Source organism: Carassius gibelio, chromosome A16 (genome assembly GCF_023724105.1).
Source record: "Carassius gibelio isolate Cgi1373 ecotype wild population from Czech Republic chromosome A16, carGib1.2-hapl.c, whole genome shotgun sequence".
NCBI classification, from domain to species: Eukaryota; Metazoa; Chordata; class Actinopteri; order Cypriniformes; family Cyprinidae; genus Carassius; species Carassius gibelio.
In genome coordinates, this window is record NC_068386.1 from 2969115 (window position 1) to 2982527 (window position 13413).

The 13413-nt window shown below is 34.6% G+C and overlaps 1 protein-coding gene across 2 annotated transcripts in view; it reads left to right on the forward strand.

Moving 5' to 3' along the window:
* LOC128030590 (raftlin-like) overlaps positions 1–13413 on the forward strand; it is an 80202-nt gene that overhangs the window by 27527 nt on the left and 39262 nt on the right. For both annotated transcript variants that reach the window (XM_052618339.1, XM_052618341.1), the window contains exon 3: positions 3229–3406. In XM_052618339.1, coding sequence (XP_052474299.1) covers positions 3229–3406 — 178 coding nt within the window. The remainder of the gene's footprint in view (positions 1–3228; positions 3407–13413) is intronic.

Consider the following 13413-nt stretch of genomic DNA (forward strand, 5'->3'; position numbering starts at 1 on the left):
TGACAACTAAGTGATGGTCAGAAAGATTTCAAGCAAGCAGATTGAAACACATACATACTAAAAATGAATATGAATCCTTAAGATATCCAATAGTTATTAAAAGACATACACAATAAGTGATTATAAACATGGTAGTCAAATGTGTAGGTTACATTAATATGAAGTTAAGCAATGGTTATCTAGCTTCAGACTTGTGGCACTAGGAATTGATTTACACCATCCTGTTGCCTTTCTGAGGAATTCGGCTCCTCGTGTATCAATGCTTCTGATCGAATATTTAATTTGTCTGGTTCGGGTCTGATACGCTACAGGGCCAAAAAACAAACTTGTTTGAAGGCCATGGGCCATGGGCATGTTGCATATATGGGCATGTTGCATTTTATCCAAATATATATATATATATATATATTTACTTTTTATTAATCAAAGTCATTATTTTTTTCAATGCAAAATAAAACAAAATATAAATTAGAAATGAAGATATATGGCATGTATGTTTTTGTGTGTGTGTGTTTTTTTTTCTTTCTTCCAGTGATATGGCATGGTAGGCCAAATTAAAGATCATTAGAAGTCAACTTTGGCCTGGTTTGGGCATCTCTGATGTAAATCGTATGTAGTTTGTACTTTTGATATCAAAATGTATCTTTTGAAACTGAAGCAGCTATTTATGAGGTTCCCGGGGTCTTTTACTCAAGAAAATTAAATCTGAAAGGCTTGTGCATTTGCACTGTATTTTTATCTATATTATATCATTACTCTCTAGGGGAAACAATTGAGATATTATAGAGTGCTCCTTTGTGATTTGTCTTTCCTATGGGATGAGCTATCTTATATGTTATCAAATAAGGCTGATCTGCTCCAGTTCACGGGTCTGAAAAAGACTTTTCAATATTAGCTGCCACAGAATTTGGTGTTTTGGGAGTTCTTACGGTGATTAAGGCCAGCTTAAGCAACATCCCAATATGTGTTTTCCCAGTGGCATGTGATCACATTTCTTGCTTATTTTTTTCTACAAGGCACAGAAAGTGCACATAAAGAGATGGCGGAGAGAGCTAATAGCATCGACTGTGAGAGGGCAAACCCAGCATGCATCTGCCTGTTGGGAGAGTCTCTGTTTACACACAGAAAGCAAAAAATCAAATCAAACATACCAGGATTAATTATACTTAAACAGATCCAACCGTGCACATACGGTTTAGAGGGCTTTTGTATCTGTGGACTATTTTCTCATCATTCGTTTTATCTCACGGCTTGTGGAGAAAATGATTGAGCAAACCAATATTATTTTTAGTTGGCCAATGATTTGCCTGAAGCACCCTTTGCTTTATTGTGTGTGCTATTTTACAATGGAGCTTTGGAATTACGCCTGAGAAAAGAAGAACATACATACAGCCACAATCAGGCCTTTATATCGGCTGGATCTTATGATTTATATTCTGTTTGTACAAGCCAGGGTGCAAAATGAACACTCACCAAGTGCAAAGAAAAGGGGGTTGAACTTGTTTTTAGCACCATTTGTGAGTAAATACAAGTGGCTGAAAAATAATTATCTGTTTGAGATGTTTAAGCTAAGTATGATAGTAATTTCTTCCATTAAGTTACACATACTAAAATAAAAAAAGCTCTTATTTATCAAGATTAACTTTAATGTGATGCTACTAGTAAAGGCTTCTATGGTTTTATTTTGAAATTATTATTTTATTATCTTTTTTGTTTTATATTGAATATTTAAATATTATTTACCAATTTTTAAAAACATTTAAATATACTGTATGAAAAATGATAAACAGAGGCTTATAAGATTATTGTTATTATTATATTGCAAGGATAAAAACTTATATATATATATTATACACAATAATTTTTTTGCAAAATTCAGTTTTATGGCTGGTAAATTTCCTCAATTTCCTCCACTTGGGATGAGCATATGGTGCAAAAAGCTATTTTTTGGGCCGTATCTAAAGCAAAAAGAATATAAGTATTGCACAGTTTGTCATAGACCATGATGCACCTGCAAGCTGGATCTGAAATTGTTATCTGGAAATATGAGGGTTTTATCGTTTGTTTGCTATTCATAGCTGTGCCACACCACAGTATCGCTTACCAGAACTGCTGTCGAGTCACACACATCTGTCTGGGTGTAAATATAGAGTTGTTCTAACATTAAAAAGCAGAAGAAGGGTCTAGAGCTCGACGGCGTGACCTCATATGACTTCCTGTTCATCTTTAGGATGAGTTCAGTATTCAGGTTGACTTCTTCCAGCACACTGCACACAGACACACAGTATATGTGTTTATTTTGGAAGAACTCACTCCAGGCAGCTGTTTGGGTTGGTTTATATGTCAGTGTTTTTGGCGCCGAGCCGTATCTGAGCAGACAGACGAACTCTGACTGTTTCTCTCTCTGGGATGATTCACCAATTGTGCAAAGCTTATTCACAAACCACCCACAAACCAGCTTAACCTTTTCAGTTCCGAGTTATTGGCTATGTTTGGATACTAACTTAATACTTAGTTACTAGCTTACAGTATGCACTCTGTAATGATAAATATTAGCATACATATCACCTTATCACAATACATATGTGACATCCAGGTATAATCTTAAATATAAAATAGGATATTTTGGATTTTTTATTCAATTATGTGTAAAGATGCTTAAAATCTGGCAGTGTGATCAAATAACGGGAAAAAAAAGAATAAAGAATAATCAGGGTTACGCTAACATTGATATACTATTATAGTTTATTTATATATATATATATATATATATATATATATATATATATATATATATATATATATTTTTTTTTTTTTTTATTATTATTCTATTATTGTCCAAAAGAAATAATAATTATATATATAATTATTTTAAAAATAAAAGAATCATACAAGCCTCTTCTTATTTTTCATACGTTAGTGTGTAATCCCTCATAATAAAAATAATGCCTAAAAATTAACAATAGAAAGCACTGAAGCTTTCATATATGGAAATATAAAAAAATAAATAAAACAACAGAATAACCACAGATCTCTCTGCTTTGCATTATTCATATGTTTAAATGTTTTGACAATAAACTATAAATCATAAATAGATAATATAAATCATCAAAAAGCTGAACAATGTAGCTTTATTTGTTAGTGTTCAGTCCTCCAGGGACTCGACCTGTCTGAGCGTGTGTGGTATAGTGTGTGTGTTCTCACCCGTGTGTGTGTGTCCTCTGGCAGATGGGACGTCCACGCTGTGCCTGTCCTCAGTGAGGGAGCTGCCGTCTCAGCTGCAGGATCTGTACCAGCAGGGTTTCATTCTAGCAGCTGTGCACCCCTTCGTCCACCCGTGCGGCCCCGAGCCCGCCAGCGTCCAGCGCCAGCTCTACCGGGCAGTGCTCATCAAAGTCTCTGACAGGTGGGGTCACAACACACATAGTGGAAACATGACAGCTGCTCTCAGCTCCACAGGTGGCGCTGACATTTATTACAGAGGTCATATCCCACTTTATATCTTTGTTTTCTGGCCTGAGATCTTTTAGTCCTCTATAATGTTAGTTCATTGCACCAAAAACATCATAATTAAGTGTATATGAGCATTTTTCCATCCTCTGTCTGATCCTTCGACAGGCTTTCATGCTACTGTACCTTTAAGACTCCATGTGCATGTATTGAGTTGAATATATTTGGTGCTGGCACATTCTCTTTATGAAGGCTGATTGCATTATAACTGGACTTCAATAGAGTCTGCATTATATACAGGAATAATCTTTTGGTTTTTTCACCAATATGACTGCTGTGAATCATTTCTGCACCACTTTCTTTGATCAGTTTCTCTACTCTGAAATTAGTGGCCCACAGTTGAGCGTCAGATGCATTTGACACACAAACTCTCCACTTCTGATCTGCTCAGCTTGTGCACATCATTCAGGAGTAAGAACACATTCAGTCCACCTGGAAAGGAAGCTGTGTTTATATCGTACTGCACTGATGGAATAAACCCTTTTGAGGAAGATTTAAAAACCAAACTTTACCAGGTCGGTGGAATCAAAATGAGAGTTTTGAGGTGAAAAAGTAAATAAAGGTTTTATGAGCTTTACCTGTAAAAGGATCAGTAAAATATTACTTTTGGATGCATATAAACTACCTTAATGTCCAAAAGTTTGGGGTCTTTAAGATTGATTGATTTTTGTTTATCAGTATGTTTGTTTATATTAGGACTAGACAATAGGACGTTAAATCTAAATCTCGATTAATTGAAAAAATTTTCCTCAGTTACAATTAATTACCTTTTTTTTCTTTTTTTTAACCTCATGCTTCATTAACGAGGTTTGAACTGAAAATATACTCAACTATCAAAGGTATTCTTCTTTAACGTGAGACTCACCTGCGAGACGCTGTAAAAGATACAAGCGCAACGGTCATACACATCCATATAGTATGACAAAGTATTAATAGGATTTAAAAAACTAAAGTAACCCACATGGGAAAATTATGTTGGTTACATGTTCTGAATTTTGATTTCAATTACTTTTCAATAAATCATCTAGCCCTAGTTTATATGTTATTTTAAAAAGAATTAATACTTTTATTCTTAGGATACAAAAGTGTCAATATATATTTAAAAATTAAAAAATATATATTTATTTTAAATACATTTTTATATTAAATAAATGCTGTTTTTATTATATTGTAAGTATTATTTTATTACATCCTTAACGTTACTTTAAATAAAATAAAAATAAAATAAATGCAACATTTCTTCAGTTGAAGTTTTAAATCAACTAAAATTGAAACTAAATCTTAATTTAAAACAAAACTATGTATAATTATATGTTAACAACAACAACAACAAAATTACTATAACTTTGACTTAAAATGAAAACAGAAAATAAAATGAAAATAGAAAAATACTAAAACAAAACAGCTTTACACTTATCCAAAACTTATCATGGCTTCAACAAAAATATTAAGGAGAAAATTTAGCTTTGCCATCACAGAAATAAATTAAATCTTAAAATATATTTTATTTGAGAATCTGTTGTATAAAATAAAGTTTATTATATATATATATATATATATATATATATATATATATATATATATATATATATATATATATATATATTATATAATTTATTATATATATATATATATATATATATATATATATATATATATATATATATATATATTATATATAATTTATTATATATATATATATATATATATATATATATATATATATATATTATATAATTTATTATATATATATATATATATATATATATATATATATATATATATATATATATATATATATATATATATATATATATATATATATATATATATATATATATATATATATCACATCAGTCTATTACAGAGGGAGCAACTATTCCACATAAACCAATGCATAAAAACTTAAAAAATACAATTGGCTGCTTCAAATGTCAGTCAAGCAGTGGACAGCAAAGCCTTCATGCCATTAGTCCAGAGTCTGTCTGCATGAGGCTAACACTTAACAGTCCGTCACACAGAGTTGGTGAAGGTCAAAGAGCGGTTCGATAATCCTCTGGCAAAACAGTGGCAGGAACTCAAAGTCACATCCACTTCCTGCCTGCAGCACTGCTGGATCTCCATCACACAGTGTCCAGACCGGCGTAAAGGGCACTGAGCGGGAGACAATGAGCTGACGTCCACCCACACACACCACACACAGTCACACCACAATCACATCTGCATCTGAGACCGCAGGCATGCGTCTGACCCCACTGACCTCTTAGAGGAGAGTCCCTGGAGGAAGGAAGGAAGGTGATGGTGGGGCCGAGGCCCATGTGAAGGCCTCGCTTACCTCAGTGCTGATGCTCAGTCTGGAGATCTGTGAACCTCTCAGATTCAGCCTCAGGTTTCCACTGATCTGAGAGTCGAATTATTATGTAACTGATTGTGTTACTGCTAGACCTGCCAACAAACAAGCATAAGGCATCACAGCCTTTGTTTCCTTTGTGAAGTCTAAGGATATTTAGAGTTGAAGATTGAAGAGTGTCATTTCAGGTTTGAAAAGAGCCTGTTTACTTACAGTACGGCTTTATTAGCTAGTGCTGGAGAAAGGATTTTAAAGTTGTGATGAAAAGGAAGCAGTGATGGATCTTTTACTACCATAATGACTCCATATTCTAACTGAGTGCAATATAATTGAAAAAGAAAAACATGAAGGGTGCATGTTGATTTTATCCATCGGTTGTTGATTGGAGATGTGGGCCTACTTTTATTCAGCACGGATGTATTAAATTGCTCTAAAGAGAGAGGAAAGAAATGTATTTTAAATAATAATAATAATACAAATTAGTTAATTCGGTTATGTTTCTTTTTTAATATTCTATTTCTGTACAAATTGACCACAGTTTCCACAAAAAAAAAAAAACAATATTTAGCAGAACAATTCTCAACAATTTTTTTTAATTATATGATTAATAATAAGAAATGTATTTTTGAGCAGCAAATCAACATATTTTCATGATTTCTGAAGGATTACGTGACACTGAAGACTGAAATAATGATTCAGAAAATTCAGCTTTGCATCGCAGGAATAAATTATATTTTAAAATATATTTAGATATAAAACATTTATTCTAAATTATGATAATATTTCACTGTTTACTGTATTTTTGTTAAATAAACGCAACCTTGGTGAGCATAAAATACTTCACCTTCAACGTCCCAAAAAGTTTTGATTGTGTCTTCATGCCATCACAATCTTCTTTTAATTTAATTAAAAAGTTAGTTTCAAGTTATTTCATTTATCTATAAATATTGTATTTATTTCAAACAAATGAGTAAAATAAAGCAAGTAAATTCACCTTACTTCATGTCTTGTGGAAATTATCCTGATCCCTGGCCTCTAATGTTACTGAAACTTGGGTTACAAACAGGGGTGGTTCTAGGGTGAGTGGAGATCCGGGGCCAAGCCCAGAAAAATCCATGTATGTGACTTTTTATTTTAATAAATCAGAAAGATTTACCTTGTTTAAAATATACAAAAACAATAAAAACAAATTGAAAACATTTTATTTAAAGTATTGAGGAAAATACATTTGCTTTTTGCAAACAAAAATTAAGAATTGCAAAACAAATGAAACAGCGCGAAAAGACTTTCGAGTGGATCGTTTATTTTTATTCAGAGCATTTAAACATTCATGTTTTTGTTTTATTTACTTTATTAACAAATGTATGTGTATTAGCAGCGTTTTCTCAAGTTAAAGAAGTTGTTAACATGAACATCTGCTGCTTATTTCTCAGGACATGCACACTTTTACGGCATTATGGGATCGCAAATCATTTGAGTCGGTATTGGAGTTCGTAGCGGGTTCGCGAATCAATTGAGTCAGTTCGGGAGTTCGGAGCGGGATCGCGAATCATTTGAGTCAGTTCGAGAGTTCGGAGCAGGTTCGCGAATCATTTGAGTCAATTTGGGGATCGCGAATCATTTGAATCAGTTCGGGAGTTCGTAGCGGGATCGCGAATCATTTGAGTCAGTTTAGGGATCGCGAATCATTTGAAGCAGTTCGGGAGTTCGTAGCGGGATCTCGAATCATTTGAGTAATCTGACTCCAGTTTGGGAGTTGGAGCGGGATCGCGAATCATTTGAGTCAGTCCGGGAGTTCGTAGCGGGATCGCGAATCATTTGAGTCAGTTTGGGGTTCGCGAATCATTTGAGTCAGTTCGGGAGTTCGAAGCGGGTTCGCGAATCATTTGAGCCAGTTCGGGAGTTCAAAGCGGGTTCGCGAGTCATTTGAGTCAGTTTGGGGATCGCAAATCATTTGAATCAGTTTGGGGTTTGCAAATCATAGCTGTATATGGATAGGCATTTTTAACTAATTTAGTAGCTAGTTCTAATTAAGTTTTCCATGCTTGTTTAGGTGTGAAATGTGAACTCGTATTTTTTATTTTAACTAAACAAATCGTGCCTAAAAAGTGCACGCATCTAGGCTAATGTAAAGTTACATTATGAAGTCATACTAGTGCGCGTGTGCATTTTGAGTGCGTTCTTTCACTTCATTATTCGGTGTATTTAAATGCATTTATGAATGCATGTGAATGATCACAAAATTCAAGATATGAACCCTTTGTGCCAAAAGGGTTCTTTCTTGTCATTATAGAACCTTTTTAGCATAAAAGGTTCTTTGGAGTTGAGTAAAGAACCCTATGGTTCTATATAGAACCCCAATGATCCCTTTCTTCTAACAGTTTGTTGTCTTACAAATAGCATGTTTTAGGATCCAATGCGGAGCCCGCTTATGCACATAAATGCATGTAAAGATTCCCAATTGGGAACCGATACCTTGTTCATGCAATTGGCTTCTGACATGCAGTGTGGACTCCAGCTCCGGGGCCGAACAGTGATAGCAAATTCAAAAGCACTGGAATTATTCTGTTCTCATGGACATACCAGGAATCCTGAACTTGGCAAATGAAGGTTTAATACAAAACATTAAGAAGGAAAATTCCTCTCTATATTACTGTTAATCTTCTGGCTACTCTTCTTTTAGGAGTGTAATTTTCCACTTAAAGCAGCATTCTATGAGGGCCAGAATGAGCTTGAGCTGTAAACTGTACTGTAACATTACACAGTTCAGTGATGTCAAGATGAACTCTTGGCACGACCTCCACTCAAGTTAATGTGTCATGCACTAAAAAGCAAGAATGCTCACGCAAAAACCTATTATTGAAGTCATACACACTCCATCATTCATCTTAAAGGAACAGTTGACCCTGAAATGACAATGAAGTTTTAAACCCAAATGCTGTCAGGTTATTTCAGTGGAACACAAAAGAGGACATTTATGGAATGTAGATACTCCTTGTTTCTGTCCAAAAAGGCTGGAGGATTTAGCTAAACATGTTCACTTATATGCTATAGATACATTTATATATTCATTGAAATTTGTTAATTGTACCCTATTAAATTCAGTTTTATAAAATAAATAAAAGCAATAAAAATCTAAATTTTAAAAAACAATTTATGTAGAAATGGCTGCATTTATTTGATCAAAAATACAATAAAAATAGTAATATCATTAAATATTTTTGCTATTTAAAATAACGGTTTTCTGTATGAATTTATTTTAAAATATAGTTTATTTTTGCAGCATCGTTACCCCAGGCTTCAGTGAGACATGATCCTTCAGAAATCATTCTGATATGACCATCTTGCTCAGGAAACATATCTGAATATATTAAATGATGTAAAAAGTTGCCGTTTAATGTTTTTGTGAAAACGGCGATACACCTTTAAGATTCTTGACTAGAAAGTTCAAATAAACAGCATTTATCAAAATATATATATAATTTACACTATAAATGTCTTCACTGTCACTTTTAATCAATTTTATGTATCCTTCCTGAATAAAAGTATTAATTACTTACAAAAAAAAATAATAATCTGACCCCAAACTTTTGAATGATAGCACATATTTAAATATTTCATAATAAATACTGTATATCTACATACATTTTTGTTTAATATTTATTGTAATTTTTTTAAACTAGATTTAACTTATATTGACAAATCAGTGATGCCAAACATGGATGTTAATGAGGGGAATTTTTTTTTTTTTTTTTTTTTTGATTAGTGACACAAAATTATCTAATGACCTCAAAAGAATTGTAGTCGTTTAGTCTACTTGTGTGGTTATTTTCTGGTGTCTTTGTCATTTGGGAGCTGTATGATTGTATGATTTTGTAATATGGAAAATGGCAGTGTGAATATTTTTCTGAAGATTCCCTTTTGGTTTCAGTGGAAAAAAGAAAGTCAAATGAGGTCTGAACAGCATGAGAGTGAGTAAATAACAAATGACAATTTTCAGGTAAACTCTACCTTTAGCAAGTCATGTTTCATCCATAGAAGAGGTGTGATGTTGGGGCGTTGCTCATAGTGAAGACTTCAAGAGACCAAGAGCAAAACGAGAAGAAAGAAGATCAGACTTGGCTTCTGTCACGTGTACGTTGATGTGCGTGTATTGGGAGGAATCGTAGTATTGAGGCAGCTGCCAACCTTTGATGGCTCCAGCAAAGCTGCCTTGCTTTATCTTTGGCGTCTGTCACCGTGGTGACAGTTGCTCGCATCAGCAGCGGCCCTGAGGGATAAACCTGTGAAAAAACCAAGAGAGAGGCGAGATATCAAACAGGGCACAGCTCTTCTCCTCCTCTGCCAATCCAAGGAATCACAGACGAGAGGGCAGATGAAAGAAAACCTTCATCGTTCTCCCAAAACAAACAGACCCAAAAAATACAGAAGAGAAGACGAGAGCTGGAGAAGGGACGAGGAACGAAATGAGAGATGGAAGAATGATCTCTTGTGAAATCCAGGTCTGAGCTGGTGGTAATGGATGGATGATTGGCTGCTAGTCTCTCTTGATCAAGCTAATTAAAACTGTTAGAAGACCTTCCAGAGGTAGAAATGTTATTGCTGAGAAGTTGCTTTTCAGTAATGTTTCATATTTACAAGGATATATAAAATGAAATTTTGAAATGAAATTGTATCTAAAATTCTTGTCGTCAACTTTATTTTTTAAAGTGCTTTTCAAAATACATACAATTTCAAAGCAGCTTTAAAGAAAGCCAAACTGTTCTGTCCTTAATACGTTAACATTGAGCAGTTTTATGGATATAAATCTTGTAATTATAGTGTTGTCTAACACACATATCATTGCCGCAGTGACTCGGGCACATGCAGTGAGTAAGTAAATAAGAAATTTAGACAATGGTCAGTGTTGCTGTAAGCAAGAGACTTTGGTAGAGAGTATTAGTGAAGATAGGATTTGGTTTGTCTTAAGTGAAAAATCGCCAGTTGTCAAAGAACCTGATGTGACAATTCCCAAATTTAATATATAGTTATAATATAGAGATATTAGTTCAATATTATGGATATTTTGGGGGGATTAAATATTTTGGTTAAAAAATACATATAGTGGAAAGACTTTGGTTCAAAATTACTTGTCTCATGGTAAAGATGGTTAAAATTGTTTACATCTATGTATATCACATATCACATGTATATCAATTTATATCACAGTAAAGATTTTAGTCATATTGCCCACTTTAATGTAATTTAACCAGGAAGCTGCTAGAAAGTCAATAAGTACCAGTATGTTCGAGGTAGAAGCTACAGAGGAAGCAGGATGGAGTTCAGGCATCAGTCAATCACATGTAGCAGTGTTGGATTCAGATTCCCCTCTAAAACTCACCAAACCAGATGTGGCCCACCGCTTCTACAGGAGCTCCTCCTGACTCGTGGCCCGTGTAGACGCAAACATCACAAGTGTGAAGCAGGATCTCGGGATTAGCGTCGGCAGGCCAGTTTTAAAGCGATTTGCCGGGCATTACATATAACCCAGCAGTGGATGTGTGCGGTAGCTGACTGTGTTAATAATTCCAAATGTCAGCTGTCAAGCCCCCCATGTTCAATTTTAGTTACAGTTCCACTTCAGTGACGAGGGTGGCTGATGTATGCATCATTTTTTGATAATTGCAGTGCACCGCGCAGGGGTAACGGTACAGACCAGAAACCATTAAGGCCGATATGCTTGAATAACATTATTCATGGCTCTGTAAATAAGCTGACATCAAGAAAGATGTGATCCATTATTAATACAGCGATTAAAGATGGGGATACCTAGGTTTGATGGATACCATCGAAGGTTGTTTTCATGGCAGTGCCACCGAAATTGCACACGCACACAGCTGGATGTAGCCTCCAGACCTGGAAACACTGAATCTGACAGCACCAGTGATATCGGCATTCCTGTGGGCATTGATGGAGAGAGGTGAAAACACACACACACCAACTAAGATGATCCGCAGGCAAACAGGCGTTTGCCAACAGTGCAACCCAGCTGTGTCTAAGATCCGTGTCTGAGAGAAACCTTTGAGCGAACGCTTTCTAAAGGAAGTCTAGATCAGTGTTGCTTAAAGCTTTTTATTCCCAGAAGTGGCACTTCTGTGAGCAAGCGGCTGGATCTTTTCTGTCAAAGTTACTGCTGTTTAACCCGCTAAAGCATTTGCACAAAAAACCTCGGTGCTGCCAAATACTGTGGATCACTCTTCTGTAGGTGCATTAAGCCTGTAAGAAAGAAATATCACAAATGCAGTCTCTTTACAGGAATAGTTCACGCAAAAGTAAGAAAACTTTATTCAATCACCATCACGCTGGTATATTTTTCAGTGGGACACAAAAGAAGAATCAGTATGTGGTTCTTTTGAATGAAACAATTCATAGTGACCACAGGATGCACAGGGTGACTGAACAGAAATTTCATTTCTTAAAATAAATCAATTGAGATCAGATGGAGAGCAAATGGAGAAGCTGAGGTCTCTTGCTTGGGTTTTATTAGCCTAGAGATCTCAGTATGAGCAGTCTCAGGTCATCTCATAACAAGTGGTCAGCAAAATAAAAGACAGAGGTATAAAGGATCTAAAACAGCAAAGATCTTGGCAAACTCATCAGTCATGCTCTGCACTATAAAAGGGTTTTAAAATGTTCCTTTTATATTTGGAAAGAAATGCTCACCGAGGCTCAGTTTACTTAATCATACATACAGTAAAAACAGTAATATTATAAAATATTATTACATTTTAAAATAACCTTTAATATTTTTATATATTGTAAAATGTAATTTACTCCTGTGATGCATTTTCTGCATCATTACTCCAGTTTTCAGTGCCACATGATTCATCAAAAAATCTATTTTAATAAGCTGATTTTCTGCTTAAGAATAATTTCTCATTATTGTTTTATTAATCTATTTATTCTTGTTTTGGAAAAAATCTTCAGGATTCTTTAATGAATAGAAAGTTCAAAGGCATTTATTTGCAATAGAAATATTTTGTTATAATATAAATGCTTTAACTGTTTCAGTTTTGATCAATTTAATGCATCCTTGCTGAATACAAATATTAATTTCTTTAAATAAATAAATAAATATATGTAATCATACTGAACCCAAACTCGTGTTTGTAGTGAGATTTTTTTGTGTATCATCACAAGCGTTTGGACTGTAGACTCACAATTGCTCAGATTGTAGAAAATCTTATTATTTACATCACAAATTTCACCAACATGTCAGGGGCCATGATTAATTCAAAAAAGCATGTTTTTTGTCCCTTTTTATTGTTAATAACACTAAATGAACTTGTTAATTAGACAGGCCTTTCATTCTGCCGTTCATACGCTGCTTGGATTCGTTTATCTTCATGTTAAAGCCAGGCTGCAGGATCCAGTCGTACGTGCAGCGGGAACACCATGAGGGGAATGTGTTCAGGCAGCAGATGGCCGTGTGTTGGCGGGAAGTGTGAATTCATGTGTGTGTGTGTGTGTGTGTGTGTGTGTATGACAGAGGTGAGTCAGGGCCCTGCTGCACT